General features: G+C 42.2%; 1 protein-coding gene across 3 annotated transcripts in view; it reads left to right on the plus strand.

The window, feature by feature from the left end:
* Positions 1 to 1,116: 1,116 nt before the first annotated feature.
* Positions 1,117 to 18,515, plus strand: part of LOC138421612 (UDP-glucuronosyltransferase 3A1) — a 30,459-nt gene continuing 13,060 nt past the window's right edge. Inside the window, exons 1-3 of one of the 3 annotated variants that reach the window (XM_069555886.1) lie at positions 1,117 to 1,468; positions 3,521 to 3,622; positions 11,932 to 12,046. In XM_069555886.1, the coding sequence (XP_069411987.1) occupies positions 1,375 to 1,468; positions 3,521 to 3,622; positions 11,932 to 12,046 (311 nt within the window). In that variant the 5' untranslated portion in view covers positions 1,117 to 1,374. Of the gene's footprint in view, positions 1,469 to 3,520; positions 3,623 to 11,759; positions 11,856 to 11,931; positions 12,047 to 18,515 lie in introns of those variants that run through there. The other 2 variants (XM_069555887.1, XM_069555888.1) reach the window with 2 other exon arrangements.

Here is an 18,515-nt window from a genome sequence, read left to right on the forward strand (position 1 = left end):
GAGTTGCACTAAAAACCAGCATTGAAGCCAGTCTTGTTTTGAGGGTAGAAAATGCAAAGATATCTTCTGGAGTTTTCAGGCCCAGTCCTTCCCAGGGTTAATATTATAAGGCAGCAAAATTACAAGATGACCTCAACTTATACATCAGTAAACTATGGAAAGACCCCTAGTCCTATTTTATGAAGCTTATTCAGAATTAGATCTCAGCTTTAGAGGTTCAGTCCTCCAGGTAAAGATGTGGACTTCAGAGTTAGGACTCTGATACCTGTTCAGGAACAATGACCTTTTTAAGAGGCCATCACAGCAATAGTCCCGGAATGGTAGGTCAAGTTCCCTTGGGGATTTGCCTAGGGATATCTTGGGTTTCCCAGGCGGTGCTAGTGGTAAAGAATCCGCCTGCCAGTGCAGGAGACCTAAGAGACCCGGGTTCAATCCTTGGGTCAAGAAGATCCCCTGGAGGAGGAAATGGCAAACTGCTTCAGTATTCTTGCCTGGAGAGAATCCCATGGACAGAGAAGCCTGGTGGGCTATGGTCCATGGGGTCGTAAAGAGTTGGACACAACTGAAGGGACTTAGCACTTAGCAAGTCTTGAGTTTGCTACACTAGCAGAGATTTTAAAAGCAGGTACCTGGGGAAATGGAGCTTGTCTGTTTGCAACCCCATGAACTATACAGTCCATGGAACTCTCCAGGCCAGAATACTGGAGTGGGTAGCTTTTCCCTTCTCCAGGCGATCGTCCCAACCCAAGGATCAAACCCAGGTCTCCTGCATTGCAGCTGGATTCTTTACTAGCTGAGCCTCATGGGAAGCCCCAAAATACTGGAGTGGGTAGCCTATCCCTTCTCCAGCGGATCTTTGCAACCCAAGAATCAAACTGGGGTCTCCTGCATTGCAGGTGGATTTTTTTTTTTAAGCAACTGAGCTATCAGGGAAGCCCTGGATATGGGCAGTATGAAGTAATTAGAACCATTAGGTGGGGTACCAAAAGCCTGGGGGAAGGGTCCATAAGACAGGTGGATCCAAGTAACTTGGAGGTGGAGCTGTCATCCACTCGCTCTCTAAACGTCCCGACCATTACTGGTTCGGAGTGTTTTCCTGGCAGGGAAGGTGGAGATGATGTGGACAGCACTGGATTAGCTCACTAACCCCTTCTTCTGCTGGCCAAGGTTAGGGAGGGTGAGGACAGGCTAGTGGTTTACTCACAGAGGGAGGAGGGGCCAGAGAGCAAGAGGTGACCAACAGAAAGGAAGACAAAGGGATACCTCATCTCTCACCAAGCTCCCAGCCAGCACCTTTCCTTCCCTGCCTGCGTGTACTCCGGGTCTGTGTGCGAGGGCACAGGGCTCAGCTCTGTAGCCTCTATAGGAGCCAGGATGGCAGGGCAGCAGGCGCTGCTTCTATTTGGATTTCTACTGCCTGGGCTCCTGTTCTCAGAGGCTGCCAAAATCCTAACTGTGTCCCTGGTGGGTAAGTGCTTGACTGAAGATCCAGAGACAGGCAAACAGCCCTTGGTGAGAGAGTCGTGTGTTTTTCCAGTCCGTCTGAGGCATGTTTTTTACCCTGGCTGGCTGATGAAGAGGTAGGAGCCATCCATGTGGGTCAGGTGTGGGGCTGGGACTAGAAGTTTGAGATCCAGCCCAGTGCAGGAGGCCCCAGGCTGCCTCCTCCAGGGGGTGAGCTGGAAATTCAGAGGCTCTCACTAAACATTTGGAGGGCACACAGTAAGGACTGTGGCTAACTAGTGGTTTGCAGGGAGGTGGGCGTGTGTGTGTCGGGGGCGGAGGGAGGGTGTAGAGGGGGAAGGAAAGGGGCCCCTGAGGGCAGCAGTAATATTAAGAATTTTCTGAGCCTGCATGAGAGCCAGAGTGGAGCAGGGAAGATATTACAACGATAATTAGAAGAGTGGAGTGTTTTACCTAGAGGAATATATCAGGATACAGGGGTAATCACAGATGGAGGTTCCCTAAGACTTCATTTTAACCCACAGTGGGCTCTCTTATTTCACTGAGAATCTTTGAGCAGGAAAGAACCATAAATTGTAATTGAGTTCCCGCTAGGTTTTCCTGAGCAGGAAATTAAGGGTCAGGAAAGTGAGGCCTCTACTGCAAGAGCAAACAGAAGCCCCTGATGGAACATACCAGATATTTACTCAGGAGTTCCTATCCCCGAGACCAACTTCTTCAAGCTTCCACTGTCACTCATTTTTCAGTGGGGAGTTTTAAAAATCACTCTTTGTCTCTATTTGAAATCTTTTTTCTTATTGGTTGTTTGTAATGATAATGCAAGACAGCTTTCTCACCCCCTCTAAGAGTACACTCTTTCCTAGCCTCCGACTCTGGGAGGGAGCTGGTATGGTTTGTGAGGGGCTGGTAGCTCAGAACGCACTGGGGCTCCCCAGGACCCTCCATGAATGGATGCCTGTGTGGTTGCCCTTCATCTTGCCCTTCCTCCCATGTCTAGGGACTAACACATGGGCAAGAGGTGTGGGAGATTTGTACTTATCATTTCCTGTTATGTCAGACCGTACAAGTTTGTGTTTCAAAAAAATTGAGAAATAGGTACACACTATTTCTCTAGCACCATGTCCTTCTAACCTTAGTCTCCAAATATTTGCCATTTGCCACTAACTCCTCTTCTGATTGGCTTTCTCTACTGCTGAGACCCTTAGATTCAAGCAGCATCCTTGTGTTGGTGCAGGTTCTAAGAGAAGAACTTAGTGTGATGGAGCTCCAACATCTCCCAGGGATTAAGCGTCTCTTTCCTTAGGATACCAAGACTGTCCTTGGATAGATAGTGTTCCAGTCTCTCATGCATAGAAGATTCTGCAGGCCATCCCACAGTTGTCCCACAAGTCCACCCCCAAGTCCTGATGGGTGTGAAACATTTAGGCCTCCACTGAGAAACTTCCTGCTAATTATATTAGAATCTCAAGCACTTCGACTCTGACTGATGGCTGCACATCCCTCTGCTGCAGTGGTTGCTTCCTGGACTCACATTCAAGCTCCCACAGTTCTCACTCCTGCTCCAGCATACATTTCCAAAGAGAAGAGTCCCAGAAATAGTTCTGATGGATTGCCCATTAGGAACTCTTCACACTCACGTGCATGGCACTGTGCCAAAATTTCTACCAGTGCAGTTATTTTTTCAGGATACGGTGTCTTCTACGCCCCTGGCTAAAAGGCAGTGTGTACCTTAAGATCAGGAACTCCTTAGGACCTAAGCACTGAGAAGCTTATCACACTGACATGGAGACCAGAGTCATAAGAGGAAATCTTTGATGGAGGTTTGCCACTTGTCAAGGAGCTGGGCCAGCAGGTTCTGGGGGGTGGGGGGGAAAGGGGTTGGGGGTGAGTTGGACATACTCAGAATGAGATGGAGAGGCTGACTGATGGCACTCATTTCCTCCACTCCCAATCACCTCTCTGCTTCCCTACCCCTCCCCTCCTGGATTTCTCAGCCCATCAGTTGTAGAATCTCCACTCTCATCATTATAAAAATGAACTTGCGCTTTGTTCCTAGGTGGAAGTCATTTTCTACTGATGAATCAGATCTCTCAGATTCTTCAAGATCATGGTCATAATGTCACCATGCTTCTCCAAAGGGGAAATTTATTGCTACCAGGTACCTTTCCCCATTAATTATTAAAAAAAAAATTTCCCCACTAATCCTTGATTTCTTATATTCCTGGAAAGAAGCTAATGCTTTTTGCATAGAAGGGCTTTTCAGATAGTTTCTTTAAATCTAACTGGATTAAAAGAAGGAAGTGTGTGTGTGTGTGTGTGTGTGTGTGTGTGTGTATGTAAGTTAGGAAAGCTTCTTGGCTCTGTTCACCAGGATTCTGTATGGACTTCCCAGATGGCTCAGTGGTAAACAATCTGCCTGATGATGCAGGAGATATAAAAGATGTGGGTTCGATTCCTGGGTTGGGATGATCCCCTGGAGTAGGAAATGGCAAACCATGCCAATATTCTTGCCTGGAAAAGTCTGTGGTCAGAGGAGCCTGGTGGGCTTCAGTCCATGGGGTAGCAAAGCGTCAGACGTGACTGAAGCAACTTAGCATGAGCATGAAACTCCATGTTCTGTGATCTTATGTTCTCTTCCCTTGTGTTAAGTCACTTCAGTTGTGTCTGATTCTTTGTGATCCCTTGGACTGTAGCTTGTCAGGCTCCTCTGTCTATTGGATCCTCCAGGTAAGAATACTGGAATGGGTTGCCATTTCCTACTCCACGAGATCTTTCCAATCCAGGGATTGAACCCACATCTCTTTTATCTCCTGCTTCGGCAGGCAGGTTCTTTACCACTAGCACCACCTGGGAAGCCCTCTCCTCCCTTACCTGACTTCTGCATCTCAAGCAAACCCTCCATACATTCCCACAAACCATGTTGGTAAATACTACTCTTTTTTTTTAAATTGGAGGTTAATTACTTTACAATATTGTGGTGGTTTTTGCCATACATCGACATAAATAAGCCATGGGTGTACATGTGTTCCCCATCCTGAACCCCCCTCCCACCTCCCTCCCTATTCCATCCCTCTGGGTCATCCCAGTGCACCAGCTCTGAGCACCCTGTCTCATACATCGAACCTGGACTGGTGATCTGTTTCACATACAATAATATACATGTTTCAGTGCTATTCTCTCAGATCATCCCACCCTCGCCTTCTCCCACAGAGTCCAAAAGTCTGTTCTTTACATCTGTGTCTCTTTCGCTCTCTCGCATATAGGGTCATCATAACCATCTTTCTAAATTCCATATATATGTGTTAATATATTGTATTGGTGTTTTTCTTTCTAACTTACTTTGCTCTGTATAATAGGCTCCTGTTTCATCCGCCTCATTAGAACTGATTCAAATAAGTTCATTTTAATAGCTGAGTAATATTCCATTGTGTATATGTACCACAGTTTTTCTTATCCATTCATCTGCTGATGGACATCTAGGTTGCTTCCACATCCTGGCTATTGTAAGCAGTGCTGCGATGAACATTGGGGTACACATGTCTCTTTCAATTCTAGTTTCCTTGGTGTGTATGCCCAGCAGTGGGATTTCTGGGTTGTATGGTAGTTCTACATCCAGTTTTTTAAGGAATCTCCACACTGTTCTCCATAGTGGCTGTACTAGTTTGGGTTCCCACCAACAGTGTAAGAGGGTTCCTTTTTCTCCGCACCCTCTCCAGCATTTATTGTTTGTAGACTTTTTGATACCACTTTATAACTTGGCTTGAAAACCTGTTGAACAGATGTGTTACCGACATATAAGATTTCTAATAGGTAAAGATCACTTTTCTTTTTCTATGGCATAGATGACTTATGTGAAATTTAAGGAAGCTTTCTCAAGGGGTTCCTTATTTATGCAGCTAAGATCAGACTCTACCATTAAGGTGATCTTGTTTTCTTGAGAATCAGTGACTGCCCATGGATTTGTGCATGTTGACACAGAAGAGGCCTAAATCCAAAGAATTTAGCTCTAATGAGCTCCTACATTTTAGCAACTCCTCTCTGTCAACAGAAAAGGGAATAGCAACCCTGAGAACTTCAGTGGTTCTCTCGCAGTTACATGACAGGTTAATAACAGTGTTGGGTGGATTTAGGACTTTAAACTCTGGATTGCTCAATCTAAAGTACTTCTCAGACTTGATTTAAAAACAGAAAATCCAGTATTAAGTGGAATCACTAAAGAACAAAATCATGAGAAATGATAAAACTTAGAAGGTGACTTCAGGCTTTGCAATTGTTCAAACTGTATTAAAATAATTCTTTTTCTGTTGAAATTTCTTTTTTTAATTGTGATAAATATACAGAACATGAAATTGACCACTGTAACTATTTTTGTGTAGACTTTAGTGACATTAGGGAGATTTAGTGACATCAGTACATTCCTGGTTGTGCAACTGTCTCTGCCATCCACCTCCAAAAATTTGTTATCATCACAAACTAGAACTCTGTACCAATTAAAAATAACTGTTCACTACCTATTTCCCCAGCCCCTGGTAAACATTCCCACTTCACTTCTCTAATAATTTGACTATTCTAGATACCTGATATAGGTGAAATCACACAATATTGTCCCTTTGTATCTTTTTTTTTCAGTTTTTTATTTTTTAAATTTTAATATCTTTAATTCTTACATGCGTTCCCAAACATGAATCCCCCTCCCACCTCCCTCCCCATAACATCTCTCTGGGTCATCCCCACCCTTTGTATCTTGTATATTTCACTTAGCATAATGTCTTTTAGGTTCACTCATGTTGGAGTCTGTATCAGTATTTTGTTCTTTTTTAAGATTGAATGACATTCCATGGAATGTCTATACCATATTTTGTTTGTCTATTCATCTATTGATGGATATGTCTATTGTTTTTACCTTTTGGATATGTGATAATGCTGCCATGAACTTTGGTGTACAAATATCTGAATCCCTATCTAAATCCACTTTAAGCACTTTCTAGATTAAGTTCTATATTTTTCAGTGAACATCTTTTATATGTATATCCATTTGCACCTTTTTTTAACAGCAGATCTGATGAAATAGGTGTAATATATTAATACTTAATTTTAAAAATTAAAATTTAACCTAATTAAAAATTTAAATTAATTTAAATCAAAATGTATTTTTTAAAATATTTTTTACCTTGATCTTCAAACTTGTGGAACACTTGGGAGCTACAGAGTTAAGATATGTATTTTTAGAAAATTTACCCGACTCCTTTATGGAGAATGACTGGTATGAGATCTAAAATCAAAAGAGAGAGAGTGGTAAAAGCTATTTAAAGAGTCTAGGTGAGATGTTGAAGGGGACACCTATGACTGAGCCTGGCTACAGTTAGTCTAAATGCCCTTCCATGTAATCACAAAAGCAGAAGGCCTTTCCATCATTAATTTTATTTCTTTTTAATTTCATTTAAATCAAAATTTTAGATTAAAAATAAGTTTTGCACGAACTTTGGGAAACTGCTGAAATTATATTCTACCCTTTTAATAAACATATGTGCATTAAAGTCTACAAACAATTTAGGGAGTTTACGGATCCATTCAGTTTTATTCTTAGGTTTCAGGTTTAAATGTCTAGGATTTCTTTCAATATTCCCTAATCATGGGCATTCCTAAGGCTTTGAAACAGCATTTTCACTCTTCACTTTATTAGTAGAGCTAGGCTAGGTATCTGCAAATCAGGAAAATACATGATTAAATCTAAATTTCTGACCTGGTGCTCACCTCAGTGCATTGAAATGTTTGAACCATTTTCTAACTCCTAATTTGAACACGCTTACCCATATTTCTTATTTATTAAAAACTTTAGTGAAAAAAATAACATCACTGGCACTAAAGAAGCAAAGATCCCTGATACTCACATGTGTGGATTCATGTGCTGCAATCAGTGTGTGCAATCACAATTGGGTTACTGATGGAGGCTAAAGAATATTGAGGAGTATGAAAGAGAAAGCCTAGATTGCCTTGACAGACTGTTAGTGGAAATGCAGATTTAAAAAAAAATCTGCTAATGAGGACTGCCTCCCTGCACGCCAGCAATGGCTGCTTTGCTCTGTTCAGATGCAGGGCTGTGTCTGAGGAGGCTTCGTTCTTGCTAAGTTCTGCTTGAAGTTCGCTTGTCATACTTCTTGACAACAGCAGCCTTCATTCTAGTGAGGACGGCAGTGATGGTTTGGAACAGGTACCTAGTGTGGGCCAGGGTGCACACTGGGGTGGTTTCAGAAAACCAGCCAGGTCCCCAAGCATTGTCACATTTTCTGCTCATCTGCTTCCTCTGCTTTGTTCCTGGGGGTAAGTAAGTGTGTATGCTCACTTTTCAGGAGTCTTGATCTCTTACAGGCTTTGATAATTCCCACTGGTTTTCAAACTAGCTAATGGGATTCATCTTCCTACTTTGGACTCCAGGCTTGGGTTGCCCAATATGTGACTGGAGCCCTTCACCCCCATGGAAGATTTCCAAGTGATATCCCACTCCTCTTCTGTGTCCTCTGTTTAGAGGAGTGGGTCTTGACTCAATTGCTTCTCCTTCCTTCCTCCGTGGCTCCATGTAGTCTTCCCTTACAGCCGTGGTTGTAGAAGTCTTTCTGCCAGTCTTCAGTTTGCTTTCAGTGAAACTTGCTCCACCGGTAGATGTATCTTTGATGTGTTCATCATGGGAGGTAAGCTCAGCATCCTCCTATTCCACCATCTCGATCTCCAAAATTCTCAGAGAGCTTCTTGAAGATGAAGCGTGTGACTCATGGATCCCTTCAAACATATTGTGTGCTGTGCTTAGTTGCTCAGTCATGTCCAACTCTTTGCGACCCCATGGATTCTAGCCTGCCAGGCTCCTCTGTCCTTGGGGATTCTCCAGGCAAGAATACTGAAGTGAGTTGCCATGCTCTCCTCCAGGGGATCTACCCAACCGAGGCATTGAACCCAGGTCTCCCACATTGCAGGCAGATTCTTTACCATCTAAGCCATCAAGGAAGCCCTCAGACACATTGGCAGAAGCCAAAAGTGGAGATGAGGATATTTTTAAAGATCTGTGGGGCAGCCTCTTGTCTAATGGAGGTAACTCCCATGACATAACCAGGAGATCTACAAGGTACTTGAGATTTTTATACCATAAGAAACATGGCTAGTTTGGGATGAAAGACACAGGGAAAGGATGAGATGGAATGAAGCCTTTGAACTCCCATAGAGGAAGAAACAAGCTGATAAACTATTCAGCTGCAAACTCATAATATTTTATGGAGGACAAAGAAGAATTCTGAAGGTGAAGAATTAGAAGTTAGAATTTCAGTCTCACAGGGCTGAGTTTCAGATAACAGAAAATTGTTTCCAGTTCTTGAAATCTAATACTATTTGCCCACTTGGATGTCAAAATTTCTTATGACCAGTGATGTTTTCCTTCCAAATTGTTGCACCTAGATTAATAAAGATCAGTAACCCATGTCTTATATCTGTCCCATTACTGTTTCTTGGAAGCATAAAACCTATTCCCCAATTTCATAGGTCCACAGATAGAAATTTTACCTCTGGATGGATCATATCCTGATTCTCACCCATACTTATTAAATTATTTGGATGCTATAATTTGGGACATTTGAGCTAATGATATTTAGATGAGATTTTGAACTATGGATTGGTGATGTAACAGTTTAAGACTTTTTGGAATGCTGGGATGGGGTGAATACATTTTGTTTGTGTGATATACTTGAGTTTGGAGGTGCAGAGAACAGAATATAATAGGCAGACTGTGTCTCCCTAAAGGTATCCCTGTTCTAATTCTTGGAACCAGTGAATATGCTACCTTACATCGTAAAGGGACTTTGCAGATGTGATTAACATCAGGGTCTTGAGATGGGGAAATTATCCTGAACTATCCATGTGGGGTCAGTGTGATTACTTGAGTTCTTCTAAGTGAAAGAAATTAACAAGAGAGTAACAGAAAGAATGTGATAGAGGAAGGAAAAGTCAGAGTGATATAATTGCCAGTTGGAAGGAGGCTATGAGCCAGGGAATGCAGGCAGCCACTGAAAGCTGGAAGAGGCAAGAAAAAGATTGTCCACTTAAGTCTCCAGAAAGAATGCAACCCTGCCCATGTCTTGCTTTTACTCCAATAAGGCCCATTTTGGATTTCTATACTATAAGATAATAAATGTTGTTTTTTGCCTCTAGGTTTGCAGTAAATTTTACAGCAGCCCTAGGAAGCTATTTTACAGTCATCATATATTAGATCCCTCCTAAAGGCAGGAGAGTAGGTTGCTAAAGCCAACTTGGAGGGCCACTAATTGCAGTGGCCATTGTATTATAATTTGGATGGATTCTAGAGCTGCACATGGGTTTTCTCTAGTTGTAGCAAGCTGGAGCTGTTCTTCATTGCAGTGTGCAGGCTTTTCATTGCAGTGGCTTCTGTTGTTGCTGAGCACTGGCTCTTGGGCACACAGGCTTCTGTAGTTGTGAAGCACTAGCTGAGTTGCCCTGTGGCACATGGAATCTTCCTGGACCAGGGACCAAACCTGTGTCCCCTGCATTGGCAGGTGGATTCTTAGCCCCTGGACCATCAGGGAAGTCCTAGAGCTTTTCTTATTTGGGCCTCTATCCAAAGTGGGCTGATTTTCAAGCACACATGAACTTAAGTAAAACATATAAATTAGAAATATGTTGTCTCTAGAATGTAAAAAGGTCCAAAAGATGTTGGAGCCGTTGAAATGTTGTGGTATCATTAGTTGTTTCTTTACCATGTGAGTGATAGAAAAGTTTTAGACCAACCAAATCCTTCTGAGAAATTTAACTTAGGTATGGGGTGGGGGTGGGGGAGTCCTTGGGGGCACAGACAGTAAAGAGTCTGCCTGTAATGCAGGAGTCCTGAGTTCAATCCCCAGGTCAGGAAGATCCCCTGGAGAAGGGACTGAAACCCACTCCAGTATTCCTGCCTGGAGAATTCCATGGACAGAGGAGTCTGGTGGGGTACAGTCCATGGAGTTGCAAAGAGTTGGACACAGCTGAGTGACTAAACACTTTCACTTTCACCAGGTCTTGAGCTTTGTGTGGGGGCAATGGCACATCCCTTCGTGTGAGCTTTTGAGAACATTTCTGTCTTGAGTGAGTGTGTGGAACAAATCACCCTGGAGGAGGATATCCTCAATGTAATATAATACCTATGATCCTAGGGGAAGTTGGATGTGGTTAATATTTTGCCAGCAAAGATTGTGGCCAGTGGTAGAGCTGTTGAAGTATCCATTAGCAACCAGTCAGAGCTGTATTGTGCCTTTTCCAGTGAGAGTGTGTGAAAGTGAAAGTCACATAGTCCTGTCTGACTCTTTGTGACCCCATGGCCTATACAGTCCATGGAATTCTCTAGACCAGAATACTGGAGTGGGTAGCCTTTCCCTTCTCCAGGGAATCTTCCCAACTCAGGGATTGAACTCAGGCCTCCTGCATTGTAGGCAGATTCTTTACCAGCTGAGCCACAAGGAGGCAAACTATAGGCGAGGGCCTGCTTAAAGACGTACTGAGCAGAAGATATTAGCCAAATCTATGACTGCTAAGTATTTTCCAGTAGATCCTTGGACAGAGTCAGTCATTTTACTGACACTGAGTATGGAAGCTGTAATGTGTGGAACTGTGCATTATCTGTTCCCAAACCTTACCAGTTGGTTAGATGTCATGACTGATGTAGGCATGCAAGCATCAACAGAGTATGAAAGATTTTATTACTCAAATAATAAGGCCTTTTTGAAAGAATGGGACAGGTTCCCAAATACCTGAAAAATGGCCATCCAGTATATGGAGGGATGATTAGCTTGAGTTTTTATTGTGAGTTGTGGAGGGCGGGGTGGTGGTATGTGGTGAAGATTACCCCTCATTGACCTGACTTGCATGGTTTGAAACTTCCACTTAGGGCCATGAGAGGGAGCATGCACCTTTCTTACCAGTTTGCCCAGGAAACGGAGATAGGGACGGAAGCCCACCAGCATCAAACATCAGAAACGGACTCAGACTTTTGATTACACCTGGGTAATTGAGAGAGAAACCAAGTTAGTAAGTAGAAGTACAGAGGATTACTGAATCACAAAACTATTTGGATATATCACTTTAAATCATGAAGATGAATTTTTCTAAAACAGAATGAGCAGAGACTCTGGAACCAACCTTGACACATTATCTTAAACTAACTAACTTTGTTTTCTCAGCAGTAAAATGAGACAGACAGTGATACATTCACTTAAAGCTTTAAATGGAAGTTTCCATAACTTTAAACTAAAGAGCATTCCTGAATTGTTGCAAGGTCCTCAAGAAATATTTTCAGCATACAAGATTGAATGAGAAAGCAACCAAACGTCATAAAAATAATGCAAAAGATACAATCAAATGTTAGTATCATCATGCTAATGTTAATACATGTTGTGTGACACATATAGTGTGTTTAACCCATTGATGTTTTTGTAGGTTTTAAAGAGGAGGAGAAATCATACAAAGTTTTTAACTGGTTTCTGCCTGAAGACTGTAATGAAGAATTTAAGAGATCTTTTCATTCCTTTATGGAGAAAACTTTTGTGGGCAGGTAATTTTTTTAATTATTCAAACTAAATAGTCACAGTTCAGTTCAGTTCAGTTGCTCAGTCGTGTCTCACTCTTTGTGACCCCATGGACTGCAGTACGCCAGGCTTCCCTGTCCATCACCAACTCCTGGAGCTTTCTCAAACTCATGGCCATGGAGTCAGTGATGCCATCCAACCACCTCATCCTCTGTTGTCCCCTTCTCCCCGAACCTTCAATCATTCCTGGCATCAGGGTCTTCTCAAATGAGTCAGTTCTTCGCATCAGGTGGCCAAAATATTGGAGTTTCAACTTCAGCATCTGTCCTTCCAATGAATATTCAGGACTGATTTCCTTTAGGATGAACTGGTTGGATCTCCTTGTAGTCCAAGGGACTGTCAAGAGTCTTCTCTAATGCTACAGTTCAAAAGCATCAGTTCTTTGGCGCTCAGCTTTCTTTATAGTCCAACTCTCACATCCATACATGATTATTGGAAACACCATAGCTTTCACTAGATGGACCTTTGTTGGCAAAGTAATGTCCCTGATTTTTAAAGAGTCACAATTTTGGTAATATAAGTGAATGGATAGATGCTGAGAGTACATATGTGATAAAGGATGGTTGGATGGATGGACAGAGGGATGGAGATATGGATGAATGATACTGATATTTAGGTAAATAGGTGTTTCACAGTACATCACCCATTCCAGCCACTCAAGGCTTTTCCTTGCTCTGTCCTTTCTTCTACTATAAGCATGAAGGTATTACACACACACACACACACACACACACACACACGCACACACGCACACACGCACACACACTCCTGTAGCAAGTAGGAGGTAGATAGTTTCTTCTGGGATTTCCTTACAATACTTCACTTACAATCTTTGTCTATAATTTCCCCAACACAGAAGTATATGTATCTCAACCTCTCACTGTTGGTAGGGACATTAAAGACACCTTTTTATTTATTTTTTCATTTTCTCCTCATATGTTTTTATTAACGGAGAAGACTTTTAAACAGTGCTTTTGTAGAAGTTGAGCATCTGGCCATGTAAAGTCCTTTTAAAAAAGCAGTCAACCTTGTGCAAAATAAGATGTGAAGCTGACTCCTTTTGCTTCATCTGACATGAAAAGGAACATATAACTCCTTACTCTTAATGTTAAAGGGGAAAGACAGAAATCCATGCCTATCTTGGGTAATTACAGAGGACTCATCCCCTATTTTTTTCTTGAAAATCTATTTACTAATCAAGGTATTGCTCAAATCTGACTATTTCCATAAAACCTCTTTTCCTCACTCAGACTGGATGACCATGGTCCCTCTGGTATGTGCGTTAATCGCTCAGTCATGTCTGCTTTTTGCGACCCCATGCACTGTAGCCCACCAGGTTCTTCTATCCATGGGATTTTCTAGGCAAGAATACTCGAGTGGGTTGCCATCTCCTTCTCCAGGGGATTTTCCTGATTGAACCTGGGTCTCCTGCATTGCAGGCAGATTCTTTACTATCTGAGCCACCAGGGAAGCCCTCTGGTATAGGTCTGATCTAATCTACTCAACTGATACTTAGTTTATATCATCTTGTGGTGTTATTTATATATTTTAAATATATGCTTTGTCTATTTCTCCCTACTTTAATATTTTGAAAACAGATATAAGTAAACAGGCATTCTTGATATTTTTCCTATTTGTTAACTTAATATTAATTATGACTAATGAATTACATTCTAGGAATTTTTATAACATTACTGTGGTCCACTGGAGAAGGGAATGGCAAACCACTTCAGTATTCTTGCCTTGAGAATCCCATGACCAGTATGAAAAGACGAAATGATAGGATACTGAAAGAGGAATTCCCCAAGTCAGTAGGTGCCCAATATGCTACTGGAGATCAGTGGAGAAATAACTCCAGAAAGAATGAAGGGATGGAGCCAAAGCAAAAACAATACCCAGTTGTGGATGGGACTGGTGATAGAAGCAAGGTCTGATGCTGTAAAGAGCAATATTGCATAGGAACCTGGAATGTCAGGTCCATGAATCAAGGCAAATTGGAAGTAGTCAAACAGGAGATGGCAAGAGTGAACGTCAACATTCTAGGAATCAGTGAACTAAAATGGACTGGAATGGGTGAATTTAACTCAGATGACCATTATATCTACTACTGTGGGCAGGAATCCCTCAGAAGAAATGGAGTAGCCATCATGGTCAACAAAAGAGTCTGAAATGCAGTACTTGGATGCAATCTCAAAAACGACAGAATGATCTCTCTTCGTTTCCAAGGCAAATCATTCAATATCACAGTAATCCAAGTCTATGCCCCAACGAGTAACACTGAAGAAGCTGAAGTTGAATGGTTCTGTGAAGACCTACAAGACCTTTTAGAACTAACACCCAAAAAAGATGTCCTTTTCATTATAGGGGACTGGAATGCAAAAGGAGGAAGTCAAGAAACACCTGGAGTAACAGGCAAATTTGGCCTTGGAATATGGAATGAAGCAGGGCAAAGGCTAATAGAGTTTTGCCAAGAGAACACACTGGTCATAGCAAACACCCTCTTCCAACAACACAAGAGAAGACTCTACACATGGACATCACCAGATGGTCAACACCAAAGTCAAACTGATTACATTCTTTGCAGCCAAAGATGCAGAAGCTCTATACAGTAAGCAAAAACAAGACTGGGAGCTGACTGTGGCTCAGACCACAAACTCCTTATTGCCAAATTCAGACTTAAATTGAAAAAAGTGGGAAAAACCACTAGACCATTCAGGTATGACCTAAATCAAATCCCTTATGATTATACAGTGGAAGTGAGAAATAGATTTAAGGGACTAGATTTGATAGATAGAGTGCCTGATGAACTATGGAATGAGGTTCGTGACATTGTACGGGAGACAGGGATTAAGACAATCGCCATGGAAAAGAAATGCAAAAAAGCAAAATGGCTGTCTGGGGAGGGCTTACAAATAGCTGTGAAAAGAAGAGAAGTGAAAAGCAAAGGAGAAAAGGAAAGATATAAGCATCTGAATGCAGAGTTTCAAAGAATAGCAAGAAGAGATAAGAAAGCCTTCCTCAGCAATCAATGCAAAGAAATAGAGGAAAACAACAGAATGGGAAAGACTAGTGATCTCTTCAAGAAAATTAGAGATACCAAGGGAATATTTCATGCAAAGATGGGCTCAATAAAAGACAGAAATGGTATGGACCTAACAGAAGCAGAAGATATTAAGAAGAGGTGGCAAGAATACACAGAAGAACTATACAAAAAGAACTTCACGACCAAGATAATCACGATGGTGTGATCACTCACCTAGAGCCAGACATCCTGGAAAGTGAAGTCAAGTGGGCCTTAGAAAGCATCACTATGAACACAGCTAGTGGAGGTGATGAAATTCCAGTGGAGCTATTTCAAATCCTGAAAGATGATGCTGTGAAAGTGCTGCACTCAATATGCCAGCAAATTTGGAAAACTCAGCAGTGGCCACAGGACTGGAAAAGGTCAGTTTTCATTCCAATCCCAAAGAAAGGCAATGCCAAAGCCTGCTCAAACTACCACACAATTGCACTCATCTCACACGCTAGTAAAATAATTCTCAAAATTCTCCAAGCCAGGCTTCAGCAATACGTGAACCATGAACTTCCAGATGTTCAAGCTGGTTTTAGAAAAGGCAGAGGAACCTGAGATCAAATTGCCAACATCTGCTGGATCATGGAAAAAGCAAGAGAATTCCAGAAAAACATCTATTTCTGCTTTATTGACTATGCCAAAGCCTTTGACTGTGTGGATCACAATAAACCGTGGAAAATTCTGAAAGAGATGGGCATACCAGACCACCTAACCTGCCTCTTGAGAAACCTGTATGCAGTTCAGGAAGCAACAGTTAGAACTGGACGTGGAACAACAGACTGGTTCCAAATAGGAAAAGGAGTACGTCAAGGCTGTGTATTATCACCCTGCTTATTTAACTTCTATGCAGAGTACATCATGAGAAACGCTGGACTGGATGAAGCACAAGCTGGAATCAAGATTGCCGGGAGAAATATCAATAACCTCAGATATGCAGATGACACCACCCTTATGGCAGAAAGTGAAGAACTAAAAAGCCTCTTGATGAAAGTGAAAGAGGAGAGTGAAAAAGTTGGCTTAAATCTCAACTTTCAGAAAATGAAGATCATGGCATCTGGTCCCATCACTTCATGACAAATAGATGGGGAAACAGTGGAAACAGTGTCAGACTTTATTTTTGGGGGCTCCAAAATCACTGCAGATGGTTACTGCAGCCATGAAATTAAAAGATGCTTACTCCTTGGAAGAAAAGTCATGACCAACCTAGATAGCATATTCAAAAGCAGAGACATTACTTTGCCAACAAAGGTCCGTCTAGTCAAGGCTATGGTTTTTCCAATAGTCATGTATGGATGTGAGAGTTGGACTGTGAAGAAAGCTGAGTGCCAAAGAATTGATGCTTTTGAACTGTGGTGTTGGAGAAAACTCTTGAGAGTCCCTTAAATTGCAAGGAGATCCAACCAGTCCATTCTAAAAGAGATCAGTCCTGGGTGTTCATTGGAAGGACTGATGCTAAAGCTGAAACTCCAATACTTTGGCCACCTCATGCGAATAGTTGACTCATTGGAAAAGACTCTGATGCTGGGAGGGATTGAGGGCAAGAGGAGAAGGGGACGACAGAGGATGAGATGGCTGGATGGCATCACCGACTCGATGGACATGAATTTGAATAAACTCCTGGAGTTGGTGATAGACAGGGAGGCTTGGCATGCTGCTATTCATGGGGTTGCAAAGAGTCAGACACGACTGAGCGACTGAACTTCACTGAACTGAAGCTTTTCTTCTCTGGATCCGTTAGCCTGCAGTGCAGTGGAAAGGCTAATCATGTGTTTCAAAATCAGACTTTTCCCCTTTGTTTAGTGTGGACATAGAAAGATAGTTTCCATTTTTAACTGAGATTTTGGGTTCTAGTATGATCCGATAACCTATTGGATGAGGAAATCTGTCATATGCGAATACATAGTGATTTTAAAAAATAGTCTGTATTGTCAATATTTATGGGATTTGTCATCAAGTGATTCCCACAGTTTTGCTGAGTAAACAAAGAAACCACTCATCAAGGTTCAGTATGTAAGTAAAGTTTAAGGAGAGTATCACAGAATTCATCAAGCAGAAAGAGACCTGTGAGGCCTGCTATGGTCAAAGAAGCCTCCCAGAACAGAAGTCCCAAGGATGGGAATTCCTTTTCCATTAACATAATTCATCTATGCCCAACGACTTCTGGAATTACTGTCTGAGAAGTGTTGTGGAGAGTGCTAGGGATTCGTAGCAGTGAGAAAAGGGAGTGGGGGACGGAAGGGAACACTCTCAAGAACAGAACGTCTGCCTGGACTGCCTGAAGGAATGTTTGTATGGACAGTGGTGGAGTAGGGTGGCTGCTGCTGGGTGTGGGCTTACTTTCCTGGAATATTTTCTTTGTAGCCCAAGATTTTTCAATTCAAGTTTTTAAATTTTGGCTGCACTGGGTCTTTGCTGCATTGTGAGAGCTTTTCTGTAGCTGTGGCATGAAGGCTTAGTTGCTCCACAGCATGTGAGCTGTTAGTTCCCTGACCAGGGATCAAACCCAAGTCCCCTGCACTGGAAGGCAGATTTCTAACCACTGGACCGCCAGGGAATTCCCAAGATCCTTTTTTAAAAATTGAAATATAGTTCATTTACAGTGTTTCAGGTGAACAGCAAAGTGATTCAGTTCATATATATACACACATATATATCTGTGTGTATATATATATATATATATATATATATATATATATATGTATGTATAAGTAAGTAAGTGAAGTCACTCAGTCATGTCCAACTCTTTGCGACCCCATGGACTGTAGCCTACCAGGCTCCTCTGTCCATGGGATTTTCCAGGCAATAGTACTGGAGTGGATTGCCATTTCCTTCTCCAGTGGATCTTCCTGACCCAGGGATCGAACTTGAGTCTCCCGCATTGTAGACAGACGTTTTACCATCTGAGCCCTACACACATTTATAGGTTTCCCCAGTGGCTCAGTGGTAAAGAATCTGCCTGTAATGCAGGAGTTGCAGGAGACTTGGGTTCAGTCCTGGGTTGGGAAAGCTCCCCTGGAGGAGGGCACGGCAACCCACTCCAGTATTCTTGCCTGGAGAATCCCATGAACAGGGGAGCCTAGCCAGCTATAGTCATAGGGTCACAAAGATTCAGACATGACTGAAATGACTTAGCACGCATGCACACACACACACACACACACACATACACACACACACGTATTCTTTTTCAGATTATTTTCCCTTATAAGTTATTACAAGATATTGAATATAGTTCCCTGCGCTCTACAGTAGATCTTTGTTGGTTATCTATTTTATATATCATAGTGTGCATACGGGAGAAGAAAATGACAACCCACTCCAGTATTCTTGTCTGGAGAATCCCATGGACAGAGGAGCTACAG

The sequence above is a fragment of the Ovis canadensis genome, chromosome 16, assembly GCF_042477335.2.
Source record: "Ovis canadensis isolate MfBH-ARS-UI-01 breed Bighorn chromosome 16, ARS-UI_OviCan_v2, whole genome shotgun sequence".
In the NCBI taxonomy this organism is placed as follows: Eukaryota; Metazoa; Chordata; class Mammalia; order Artiodactyla; family Bovidae; genus Ovis; species Ovis canadensis.